Here is a 13,755-nt window from a genome sequence, read left to right on the forward strand (position 1 = left end):
TCCACCATTCAGTAACATTGTGATTTATATTTCAGCAAATAGGCAATAATGTGAGTCTCTGTCTCTGCTGTTTGCATGAGCTAAAACTCCATCTCTTAGTTAACATGGAAGCAGCTGCGAACATTCTTGAAATTATCTGTTAGCATGATCTGCATAATTGTCTGTTTGTTAACGCTTTCACCAAATTATTGTTGCATATTATTTCTGATATGACCTACAGTATAGTTCACAGTGGCAAGATTTTCTTCTTCATCTTGGGAATGTAGCAGATGTGTTTTTCAGTGAGATTGCTTTTTTAATTCCAAGACATTGGCTCTGAACCTTGTTGCATAGTAACAAGAATTTTATACAACCCATTTTACTTCTTAATTTATCCCTATCCTATTCTCTTGATAATATATAATTACTGCTGGTAATAGCACTATCAGATCCAAGGTTATAATACAATAACTGACCTTATTAGCATTTAATTAAATGAACGCAAATCATATCAAAGATGGTACGTGTTTGAACCTGATAAGTGATCTTCAGTTATGTGAACCTGGAGGATAGAGATGGAATCTGAAACATCTGGAAAGAAAAATATTTTTTGATGGATAGTATCATAAAGTGCTTCTCACTATATATGGATTAATGTATTTTTGTTCACTGTCCAATAATGGTAAATGGACAGGCCTGTTTCAGTGTTTTTACTACTTAATGTGCACATTAATTGAAGACCGTTTTCTCCAAAGCACCATACAACTCACGGTATTTCAGGCCATCCATCCATCCATCCATCCTTTTTCAGAACAACTTACCATCTTGAGGATTATAATGTTAACAAAGTAGTGCAGGTCTTCCCTATTCATGTCAAAAACATCTAACTGTTTCTGGGCGATCTCTAGGTGCCTCCAGCCCAGACAAGAGATGCAACCTCTATGGCTGGTTGTCCCTCTACAGAGGGGACATTCTAGCTAGATCAATGAACTACCTCAACTGGGTTCTGTTACTTTGGCACACCATATGTGCTGTTCTGAGGGCTCCCGATCATTGAGTTCTTCAACCTGTCCCATAAGTACAGCGCTTTGACGCTGTGTAAGCACCTTAGTTCTGCTCATTATATTTGCAGTCTTGTTCTTTTGGTCACAGTCTAAGGCTCATGACTATAGGTGAGTAATGGAGGTGTAGATAAATGGTGAGTTTAAACTATAAATACTAGCTGGTGTTCTTGAACTCAGCCAGAACTTTGTACAGTATAAAATTTTAACAACAGTAAACAGACTTGATAAACATCAACATTATTTCCTTTTACACAAAATACCTGATATTTCCAAGCAATGTTTGCAGCTGAGCTGCCATTTTTTCCAGTTTCATCAAGAAATCATTTCTAGTAAACGTGAATTGCTGTAGATTTTTTTCTTTTGGCCTCAGTATTTTAAACAACTTGCTTTAGGCTTGAACTTGATGACATTAGTGAATCCAGGCTGGCTTAGAGGCAGCAGCTTATAGTAGTACAGTGTGTCACTGTCCCTCATTGTATATTCTGCTCCCGAGGAGCTGGTCGTTGAATCACAGCAGTTATGGAATTCATCTTTTGGAGTATCGCTTCTGAGAGGTACCAGGTAGTCTCAGCAGTCTCAATATTTTAAGGCACTTTAGTCATGTAATAAATCACATTTGTAAGACAGTGGTAATATTTTCCACTTATCTTTCTTTCCAGCTGTCTGCAAAGCTGGGAAGCCACAGCATTGATGTATTTGGAATGGGTGCTTGGGAACCAATTATATTAAAACAGATACTTCTTTAGGGATTACATGGCCTAGCATACAAAATAAATAGAAAGTCTTTTCATCATTTAATTGGGCATTGTTGTAGCTATGCAAGTGATTCATTCTATTTTAAACTGAGGGCATAATACAGGATTACTGAACACTACAATACACTCAATTTTTATGTTGTTCTGTACAGTACGTGCGTATTGGATGGAAGTATGCATTAAAAGCTTATGTTTGAGTGATATCCCTGAAGATGCATGAGTATAATTTTACTTATGTAGTGATGACTATCCTCATTGAAATAGTCTCAAAATGTTTTAAAACTGTAAAGCATTATAGTGATGGGTCAGATTTTACTACTAATGTAAGCGCAATGTTAATGGCGCTTGTTATTTTTTAAAAAAAAAAAATAAAAAAATTAAAAAAAGCTACAGCAATGGCTCAGTATGCAGGGTGTTGTCTTACATTGTTTAAATAATATTGTTTTAAAAAATAATACTTTTTTTTAATTGACAGTAGCAATATCTTTGACTCACTGATGAGTACTTTTTTCAACTTTGCTTCATAAATCAATGGGGACATGGGTAAAGCTGAGCTGCTTGGTGGGCATGGCTTTGAGGCTCATGGTATGCAGAGTTCTCATGTTTTTCCTTGTGGTAGTCACAAGGTGTGGAGGAACGTCCTGGCAAACCAGCACTGGAAACCAAGCAAATTCTCACTAAAAGTTGGACTTCACACGACAGCATATCCATCCGTCCATTATAAATGAATAGTTAAATAGCCTAATGATACTTTATTGGACCCAGGTAATATAGAAATATATTCTCCACTTCAAAGAACGCATGGAAGGAAACATCAAGGTTAGTTCGACAAAGGAATTACACTACATCACCATATGATAGCAGGCAGGTGCTCTGTCTTATGTTGAGCAGAGGTATAGAGGAGAGCATTCCTTATTTCTTATGAATTAATGCAATGCAGGGATCGTAGATAATGGAAGCTAGCCTTTCAGTTATGCTGGAACACCAGTAACCTTCAGTTAAACATTTGTGGTTACAGTACAACTGTGATGTGAACACACGTATGCTGTTTACTGTTGTGCTTTTGTTACCTGTGCACAAGTGTGTGTGTGTTTGCATGTGTTAAGTTACTCTGCTGTATAGATTTATGAATGGGTATATGGAGTTTATTATAGTGTATTTATCATTGTACGTCACCTTAGATGACATGTCATGTAATTAGTAGGTAATAATCATTGCATGTGGTCTTGGAAAAAAATTGGCTGATGAATGAATATAAATGTCTCACACTGCATAGCTGTCATGGCATACAAAATCCAAATTCTACCCTCGCAGATTCGAAGAAATGCTTCTAAAATCATGTGGGGGGGTATTTGATGAGACTACTCTTGTCCCCCACAACTCAGATGGATGTATTTTAGGCATGAAGGTATTCAAAAAAAAAAAGATTTGAGTTTGTTTTATTTTGTTGCCTTACCATTTTACTTAATACCTAAAGTACCATACCAGTTGCATGACTAAAACGTTGACGTCAGTCATGCAACTTTTGTGTTGCTATTTCACTGCAGTCATCAGTGAAATTGAATTTTTTCTCAGGTGAAATGTTAAAGGCTTCATTAAGCCTGTTTAATCAATGTTAATGTCTGTGTCTGTTTAAAGTTGAATTATGCAATGGTTTCCATCTTAAATCGCAATTTCTTCATTCTCATTTACTATGCAGTAACTTCAGTCATATTTAATCTTCCAGTAATTCTATCCATGCACTGAGTCTTCCATGCTGCAACAGCACAGGTCCTGACCAGTGGTGTTAGGTTTCTGTTTTTGCTGTTATTAGTTCTGATATGTTTTTTAGCTCTTGCTTGATCTCATTTCAAATCCCCCAATTTGGCAGACATCTTTGCTGTCTTCAGTCTACTGGGCACACATGCTTCAAACATGGTATTGTTGTGTCACATCTGCTGTGAAACTGGGAAGCTGATCTGTCACGGCACTGTCTTGGTGTTTGCTTTTTTGCCGGGATCGATTCTTGATGCCATGCTTCTCCTTGATTTTCTTTCATTCTTGACAATGAGAGCACACTTCATACCCAGACGGTTCCCTCTTGGCAGAGGAAGGTGTGCTATAACACTCATATGACCTTAAAAGGTTTCATGTTGTGTCTCCCCTGCTGTAATAGTTGACAAGTTGTTTCATAAGTCATAGGAAAGGTATTTATTTCTTTTCAGTTTTTTTTATAAGCATGATCTCATGCCTGCATGTGGGTCTTTTCAAAGAGATAACTCAGGCGAAGAAGTAGGTTTTAGCTGCCGTCAGCATAGCTTGTTTAGTGTAAAAAGAAACATGTCAGAATTTTCTTGAGCTCTTAGATGATCTTTTGGGTGCCTTTCCCTTCCAGCTCACTGAAATAACCAATTTTAGTGTCTGCCTGATATATGCATTTGTGTTTCTTTCCACTTTTGTTAAAACATTCCCTCCCACATATACATTTGGTGACTTTAAAATAATTGAAATGAACTTATTTTGAAATAATTAGTTGTACATGTGTACTTCCCTGAGTTTCTGCTCACTGTGTGACTTTGTAGAAAGAAAAGGAACAAATTCAGCAAATGCTCTCTTATTTGGAATTCAGTGTGCATACCCTAGTAGTAAATTATCATAAACAATTAAAACACAAGGCAATCAAGTGCAGTAGCATTAATTAAAAAACTAAACAACTGATGACCGAAGTTGTATGTCAGTGCAACAAAATGTTTCTCGTGACAAGAAAAAAAAAGACTGTTTATCTAACCCTATAAAACTGACCCAATGAGAGTCTCTTGTCTCTTTAAAAGTTATGCTTTGGAGCATTCATTTGTTTACTTTCAATCATTTCTTAGTCCAATAATATATTGTTTTTCAAATGTTAATAGATAATTTCAGTAAATAACTTACATAAGACATTTTGAGAAGATGCTCCCCATCAAATACATATTTTGTGCAGCTTCGTTCATTCATTCAACATTCTTTCGTTCATTCACTTTTTTGTTTATTGAAAAGTTTCTGCAGCTTCCTTTCACTGGGGCTGATACCTGAGCATCATACCTGCATTCTATAGACATGTGTTTTTCAAGTATATTACTATGCTTGATTTATTATTCACCAAAAGACAACAGAAATAAAGATGAATATTACAGTCAGGGTACCTTCACTGTACATTATCTTAGACCCCTACTCTCTTTGGTTTGTACTTTACTGGCCAAGTTTGTTTCACTGGATCAGTATTATAGTTATGAACAGACTTAATGGTGTACTGAGTTCATCAAAATAATTATTCGTTAATTCATTTTTGTTTCTCACATGTCGATTTATAAGGTTGCGGTGTTCCAGAGCCTGTCCTGGTATCACAGTGCATAAGACAGGGTACACCCTGCCCAAGTCACCGACGTGTCATAGAACATATGTAATTAGCAATAACATAAGGGATGTGTCCTGCATAGGAGCAGATTAACTTTTTTGATTTCAGGAGAAAAATGTTTGACATGATTGTTGAGAAAATGTTCAGACTTTTTTTTTTTTTAATCAGTTTATTATAATAGCCATAATGGCTTGTTGAATAAAATTTAAATTGCAAAGTTCTTTAATACTGCATCAGTTTATAAAGAATGTAGCTTTATTTTGTCTTTCTTGTTAAACTTTTTTGGGGGTTGGGGGCAGGACTACAACAAATTTTTCAAGGGCCTTCATTTTAGCCTTTTGTAATTAGTTCTTACATGTTTTGCTAAAAACAATTTTAGCTTCCATGAAAACTAAATGTGATCAATGAATACATTCCAGTGAAGCTGGCAGCATTTTAAGGTGAATAATTTTTTTTTCTTTCTACCTTGTTTGTTCTGATTTTGTAATTAAAAAGAGATGGTTACTAGTGTTTCTAGATAAGTGCATATACCTTCACCCACCAGACCCGGATTATGAGCAGTCTTTTTGAGAGTTACTGGTTTTATTCCTGTTTTATTCCTCAGCCAATTGCTTTAAAAATAAACAATCCATGACTTGTTAATATTTGACCTTAACAATGGATGGTCAGAAGGAACACCTATTCAAATGTTTACCATCTTAACGGTGGGCCGGGGTCTTGCAGCCTTGCTCTCTTGGTGCCTGCTTTTAGGAAGGCCTTTATTTTTTATTGTCCTCCAGCTACATTTTGTTCACTCGATACCCAAACTGGAAAAGCAGTTACAGCAATATTGCCTTATTAATTAGTTCAGAATCAACACTTAATAAAGTATAGGATCAAGCAAGCAGTTGGCAGAGCTCATTATTGGAGACCTACATGTGTTTTTTTCTCAAATTTAACTAATCTAATTTTAGCCTCTATCACAGCTTTTCACATCACATTTCACTATGCATGGAAACTTTGTGTAATTTTCAGTGAGTGGAGAATAATTTACAAATGTTTGTTGAATGAACCATTCCTTTGGTTATCATAAATGATCATGCATAATAATATTGAGAAGTCAATAAAATAAATCCAACATGTGTTCTGTCCCATTTTGGCTGTGCATGGGTTACTTTTTTTTTTTTTTAAAAACCCTTTTCAAATTGTTCCTTCTTCAACAACTAAGTAAATATTACATTTCTTTATATCTAAGTTAAAGGTGCTAAGACTATATAAGCAAATGCTATGGTGTGATAGCTTACCATTGAATATTACTGCCTTCACACTTGCTGCAGAAATATTTAAGCTCAAGTATATAAAGTATTTTAGTCTGTTGCAAAGAGACAAAGAAATTAACTATTGATTCTACCTACAGGACATTGTGTGGAATTACTTTTCATCCTGTCTTCCACTTTTCTAACTCACATTTCACTCCTGAATTTTGAATTTAATTCTACATATAATGGATTCTGTTGCTTCCAGTGGTGAATAATGTATTTGTAAGTAGTATAAAATAAATATGGTGGCACTTTATTGAAAGTGAAAACCAAGATTATTTATTTATTTTAGTTGAAAGGTATTTTTCTGTTGTGTAGCACAATTCACAATCAAGGATTTTACTACTTCTTTTGGATCTTCTCACTTGAAAGAACTAATACAGGACATAGAGTGTTTGACCGGTGGCCTATTCATGCAGGACAGTGATTGTCTGTCTGAGCATTCAAAGAGCTTACTAACTGCATGTAAATTGTTTCATACTGAAGCCAAAAGGCCGGCAGATACTGTAATTATTTCTTTCCTTTAATGTGCTAGTTTATTATCCTTAGTCATGGAAGCTCATGCTTGTAACTGTTTATTTGTCATAGTACTACACACAAGTTATGACCTTTTAAAGCATGTCACACAGCAATATTTCATTTCACATGTATTATGAGTAAGGCTATAAGGTCAGTGCCTTGTTTTTGTGTTTTTTTTTTTTTTTTTTTATTAAAATTTATTTCTCTTTGTCTTCAGGTTAATCTGTTTTTTGATCGATTTGTTTAACTGCACTTTTGGATATCAGAATAGTCTTCTTAAAATAGTGTAAATATTCACTGAATCTTCCCTCGGTTTGTACAGAGATGCACAGAAGCTAATGTAATTTTTTTTTTTTCCCTTTCCCCAAAACTATCTTCTTTCAGAAATTGTTGAATTGCACAAGAAGAGGAAACTGCACCGGACCTAATGTCAACTCAGTACAGACCTCAGGGGATGTCAACTTTTTTGCCAACCATCTGGCCATCCCAACTGCTGAATTTGCATTTCAAGAAACTTCAGCAGGAAAGGTAACTTCATGTGTTGTGTGTGCACATTTATTTTAATTCACTGCATTGTGTAGATGGCCTTTCAAGTTGCATTATATCAAGCAGGCCCCGTCCATTTTTATTTAGCTGCACTTCACTGAGTAATACTGGTTGTATTGGTTCCACCACGTAAATGATCTGATGTCAGTCTTCGTGAGTTGTTTCTGTTAAGGACTGTTTTTTGAAAGCAAATCACGAAAAAAGTGATTTTTCTGTACTTCAGAGCTTCATACAAAAGAAGGCAAATATCCACTGAACACAGCTGGACACTAATAATAATAATGATAGATGGGTGGAAGGATAGACAGCTGACCGCTCGTTTAGCTTTATGCTCACCATGATGTGTAACATTAACACTGCCTTTTTACAGTAAAACCATAATTTGCTGACTGTGTGTTCTCATATCTGTATTGTTCTGAGTGATATTCAAGGTATTGGTATGCAGAAAGGCTCTCAGGTCTTTGCACCTTTAGATCTTTCACTTATAATGAGGAACTTTAATGCTGTGCTCATTCTGACTCAAATAGCATCTGTGTCTTTGCTGCTTTTGCTTTCACTGAGAATTTAATGTAATGAAGTGCATTCAGCAGATCATTTGTCTGCACATCAGACACAACTACCTTTAATATTTTGCTCAACACCTGCTGCTCTATTTACTTATATTGAAAATAATAAAAATTTTTCTTTGCAGTTTCCATTTTGAAGCTTGTGTTTGGGGAGCCATGTAACACACATCCATCTTGTTTACTGTAGGTAATACACACTTGCCAGTGCTTATTTAGCCATTTGTTATGGTCTACTTGTGTAATGTGGAGTATTTTCTATTTGCAAGTGGTCCTCGTAGAGCAGTACAATGCCGTTTTGTACATGCCTGTGTCACTATCGCGCAGATGGAAGCAGCAAAGCAGACCTTACAGTAAAATCTTTATATGCATGGGTGGATTCAATTTTCTGCAAATAATATATTCTCTGTTGCAGCATAAAATCCTTTAAGTGGAGTTATGGTGCTCTGTGGAAGCAGTAGATTAAAATGGAAATCCCATTGAAATGCAACCATTTCATATGTTGTTGTTCATTGTTTTCGTTGTTAGGGGTATTAATCTTATACTTTTTTTTTTTTCCCCATTTACCCTGACATTTGGATTATAGGAAACAGAGGATTAGACCTTTGAATTGATGATATGGGAGCAATTCTTTTTTGTCATTTTAAAACTTGCATCAATATTTAATCAACATATGGATTATATTTTGTGACAAATTATCACTAAATTGTGTGTGTGTGTGTGTGTATATATATATATATATATATATATATATATATACACACACACCCCTGCCCAAAGCTTTGCTTAGTATCTGATTATAGAGCCAAACATAACAAATGCTTTTGTCCACTCTCCAGAGTGAACTATGCAAGATGCTACACTACATGAAATCATTCATTCATACATTTATTGTCAGTGACCGCTTGTACCTTGCATGTCATTGTGGTCCAGAGCCAGTCCTGGAAGCAAAGAACATGAGGCAGGGTACAACTTGGGAGTGATGCCAATCAGAATCTGCTTGTGTTAGACTCGGTATGTGTGCAGAATCACAGGCTACAATATGATCTGATACCCCATATGCTTCAGAGTGCTTTGATTGGTTATTTCACATTTATTATAAGTTTAAACCTGTAAATAATCACCCTGAGTTGTGGACATGTAATCATTCTTTTATATGCTGCATTTATTAATGTAGTTAACCCGCTCGTTGTATCTTTTTCTTGGTGAAATGTTAACCACTTCCTCTTTCTGAAGGGTATCATTTGCCATATTGCCAGTTTTCTGAGAACTTCGAGGTGAACTTGCCTTTGCTCTGGAGGCTTAACACATCCATCTGAAACGGGCCCATTGAGCAAGTCAGTAAGCCATCTGCACTACCCTGTCCTAAAATACCCCAGACACCTCTGGGACAGATGGTTTGCTGTCTACTGGCTGATCAGATTTGTACTATAAAAGCAAGAACCCTAACTCTGTAAAGGTAGGATTGCCATTTTAAATGGGATTTCTAGAGAGATTATTGGACTGCCTCCTAGCCTTGGTAAAAATGTATCCATCTGTCCAAAAGGCTCTGCAGTGTGTTTTGCTCACAGCACTGATTCTACTTCACATTACACTCCTGTTATGAATTTAGAGCTCTTTGCATCTCATGATGCCTTCACTCTGGTCACCATCCTATCTGCCTTCCACTTTGGCTTTTTCTCTGGATTCCCACCTGCATTACCATGCTGACATTGGCCGATTCCTCATTTTCCCTTTTCTCTGCAGTTTGTGGCTCCCACCACTGCTTTTTAGTGTCGCCTGTGTGGTTCCTCTACATTGCTGTGAATGGGCTGCCTTATCTTTCAGTGTCCACTTTGCAGAAAATTTCTGAGACTCAGAGTATGACTTTCTCCTAGTCTGACCAATTCCCCATTATAGTTTTCGACTTGGGTTCTCTGCCAGGTTCTCCTGTATTTATATAACCTTCAACCTGGCGCAAAGTCTCTGCTTATCAGGTTGCTATGGCTGCTCTCTGCTACTCTAGCTCATGACATTCCAGCATGATTATTATTACTTTATTTTTTTAATAGGCAGAAGGAAAACAAGTTTGCAGAAAGTCCATTTACTCTGCCTGCCAACTGTCCATGTGCCACTTTTAACCATGTGTATTTATTGTCCGAAGGTGAATTGTCTGTCTGCCCGTCCTGTCTTTAGAAACCATGCCAAAAGACCCAGATAGAAGTTTCTGTATTGTTCCATTGTCACAGTGGCCATCCTAACCAAAGTTTGTATTGCATCATGCCTTACAAATGCCTTGAGTCACATTTACTGGTTTAGCAAATGCTTGTCTCCAGAGAAATGTACATCTCAGAGTTTTTAAAAAAAAAAAAAAAAAAAAAAATGCCTTTAACAAGAGACAAAAAACTTAGATAGAGAGATATGTTTATCAAAGCAGAGTTTGTCTGAAATCACCACACTGGTACACATTTCTCAAGTATATAAAATATTAACTTTCAGTTCCGGAAAAAGTGGTATCCAGTCATTTACAACCATCTGTTGAATAGTCTAGTCCTAGTAGTCACCTCAGTCAGAACTAGATATTGTCTCTGAAGCAATGTACAACTGTGTGTAAAAGTGCATTTTGCCATGATCTAGCAAGATTCTCTGCAAAGACTAAAGTCATTATTGTTCTTTGTACTCCTCACAATTACAATATACCCAGTATTATTCAGTTTAATTCCTTTCTCTTTAGTATTCTTTCAAAAGCCTCTTTTGGCTTCTACTGACGAAAAGGAACTTTATCTGGTGATCAATGTCCTTTAGATGTTTTTTGGTTTCTATTTTCCCAAACTATTCTGCTCTTTCCTAGCACGTCAACATTGCATCATACCTTCAGTTGTCTTTCTTTTCCTGTTTCATTCAAAACACCCTCTTTTCCTTGCATATCTGTTAAATGGTAAGGCATTGTCCTTGAAAGTGCAATTCCTGCCCCCAATCACTGATTCTCTCATTGTGCAGTTTGGTCAACTGAAATTTAAAGTGTGCAGTGTTTTCTTTCTTACTTCTCCTTCACAGTAAATGAGATGGATCGGTTTTAGATGGTTCCCTAGTTCCACCTTCAAAATGAAAATTGAGCAAGGAAAATTTTGAAATTGTTTTCAGTACAACTAAATATAAACTTCCTGGTTGTCTTCTGACTACTGGAGGTAGATCTGTCTAGGATCCGCAGATAAACAATTGGCTGAATGTACTTTGTTTTTTATTTTATTTTATTTGATCGGCTCCAGATCACCACAACCCTGATCAAGGGGATATTAAAATTGGATTGATGGATAGATTTAATTTATTTTAATAAAATCAAAAACATGTTCATAACTGCATTCATCCTTGCTTGTACATATGTATTATTCTACGAATGTGCCTGGCCAAGCATTCCATGTGTGATATTGTGTGCCTTAAAGTGTGAATGTAACCCTCTCCAGGCATTTGACATGTCAACGTGAATTAGAGCATCCAGCTGTTAGTGAACTGCAGCATGGCGTAGGTCTCCTAGGGTAGAACTCCCCCACTGAGAATACCTCCAGGATTCGTCCCACTCAGCGCCTTTGTATCTGAAATGACACTGTTGCTTCAAGCATTTTCCCCGCTTCATTTTTTATGCAGCTTCTGTGGGTTCAGACGACCTGGGTTTGGCCGCAGGTTCTGAAGTAAGCTCTGCAGTTTTATTTCATTGTCAGTTTGTCCTTTGAACAAGTATATGACTTGGTAGTATTCACTACTAGGAAATCAAAGGAATAACTTGGACTAAGAGTTTAATTTGACAAAAAAGTCAGTTATACATAAAAAATATTAGTAATTTGATAGCTGTGTGTGCATATATATATTTTTTTAATTTTTTTTTCTTTTTTTTTTTTCTTTTTATTATTTATTAAGTCCTGGGTCTAATTTAAGACCTTTTGTAGCTCTATGAACTCAAGGTAGACAGATGTGCAGACCATCTGGAGAGGGACTGGTTTTTTGTTTAGGCTAAACAAAATGCACTGTAGGTCTTGGCAGGTTAAAGGTTTTATGCTTTCATTATTGATTTTTAAGCACCATCATTTGATTCTCTCATTTTTTGTAATCACAGCCATATGGTGGCAGTTGCTGTAGATAAAGGATATCTTCCCATAAGAATAATTCTGGTAAAGTCTGTTATTTGTAGGCAGTGTAGCAGGAGCGTGCATCTACACAACACTAGAGAGGCAGTTTAATTCAAACTGAAAGTTTTATGGAACTTTTCCAGACATGAATCTTATTGCCCACCAAAGATCCTACCAGATGGCCATGGTAAACTGAATTTGTTTCACTCTTTACTTTGACAGTGAAAATACATTTAACATTTGTGACCTCTAATAATATGGTTCAGCCTGCTGATTTGTCACCATTTCCAATCTGTTTAATTACAGATGAGGTCTAGCAGACCTTTTTATTTGCAGCATTGTGAGTTAGTAGCGTTCACACAACTAATCTACTTCGATGCCACAGCTGTCACCACTGGATAAAGAAGACACGGATGTCCCTGATGTATGGGATCAGATGGGTTTGTCCGCAGATCTTCTCTGCTGAATTGACAGTTTACTCCGTCTTGTCCAAGACTTCTGTATTCCGCCATCTGGCTTTGCCAGATGTAAGTGACCTCATTTGGAAACCACTTTGAATGAGTGTAAAGTAGGCTGGTGTCTGCTTGTGACATGCCTTGGGTATTGATTTTTGTTCTTTCTCTTTTCCTAGCTTTGATGCTGGCAATATAATTTTACAGATATAAAATACATGAAAGACCAAATTAATAAAGGCAGACTTTCTGTAACTTTTACAAGAAATTTAAAAAGATTTTTTACATCTTTTAATAACTACATTTAAAAAGAAAACGTGAGAGTTAAGTCAGAAATCACTCATATAGACCCAGTGTTGAAAACCACTGAACACAGCTGTCATCTATTTACACTTTCTTGAGGATTAGATGGTCCGTGTAGGATCATTGGATGAATAATTTTTGTTCTGAATGTTTATATTTTGTTTTTTTAGCTTTTTTAAAGTAGTTTTTATTTTCAACATTTGTAAATGTGAAAGATAATTGATTACATAATTACATAAATTTATATATTTACTTTAGCAGCATTCAGTTTGTTGTTGTTCTTCTTCATCTCATTTTTCTTCTTCGCAGCTTACAGTATGAAAAATTTTTCTGCAGAAGAATATTTTGCCGAAAGAATGTAGGCCACGTGGTTTGCTTAAGGTACAAGAAAAGTAGTGGGGAGAAAGAGTAGTTGATGTAATGCACTCATTGTATTTTTGTCTGAGATGTATTTCGCTTTGGAGAAAAGCGTCTGCTAAATGAATAAATGTTAATGTGCAGTATTTTATATAGTTAATATAAATATAATTTGCAGCTCAGGTAACTAAGAACTTTTTTTTTTTTTTCCCCCTGGTTGTGTTTTGAGGTGGAAGAATTTTTTTCCTCCCTTTCTTTTGCTCAGGGTCCAAGTCTCATTAACCCACTGTGTTGTACATTATAGATGAAGTAAAATAGGTTCTTCAAGCACAATTTAAAAATGCATATTTAATGGTTTGCACTATTTGCAGAGATTCAGATCAAACTAGTTATATTTCTCACTGAGCTATTACAGATGTTTGAAAACTGTTCTGTAGAAAGCC

The 13,755-nt window shown here is 36.0% G+C and overlaps 1 protein-coding gene across 1 annotated transcript in view; it reads left to right on the plus strand.

Moving 5' to 3' along the window:
- Nucleotides 1–13,755, plus strand: part of naaladl2 (N-acetylated alpha-linked acidic dipeptidase like 2) — a 188,751-nt gene that overhangs the window by 143,463 nt on the left and 31,533 nt on the right. The window contains exon 11 of the mRNA XM_018757073.2: nt 7,373–7,516. Within this exon, the coding sequence (XP_018612589.2) occupies nt 7,373–7,516 (144 nt within the window). The remainder of the gene's footprint in view (nt 1–7,372; nt 7,517–13,755) is intronic.

This window comes from Scleropages formosus, chromosome 8, assembly GCF_900964775.1.
Source record: "Scleropages formosus chromosome 8, fSclFor1.1, whole genome shotgun sequence".
Lineage (NCBI taxonomy): Eukaryota > Metazoa > Chordata > Actinopteri > Osteoglossiformes > Osteoglossidae > Scleropages > Scleropages formosus.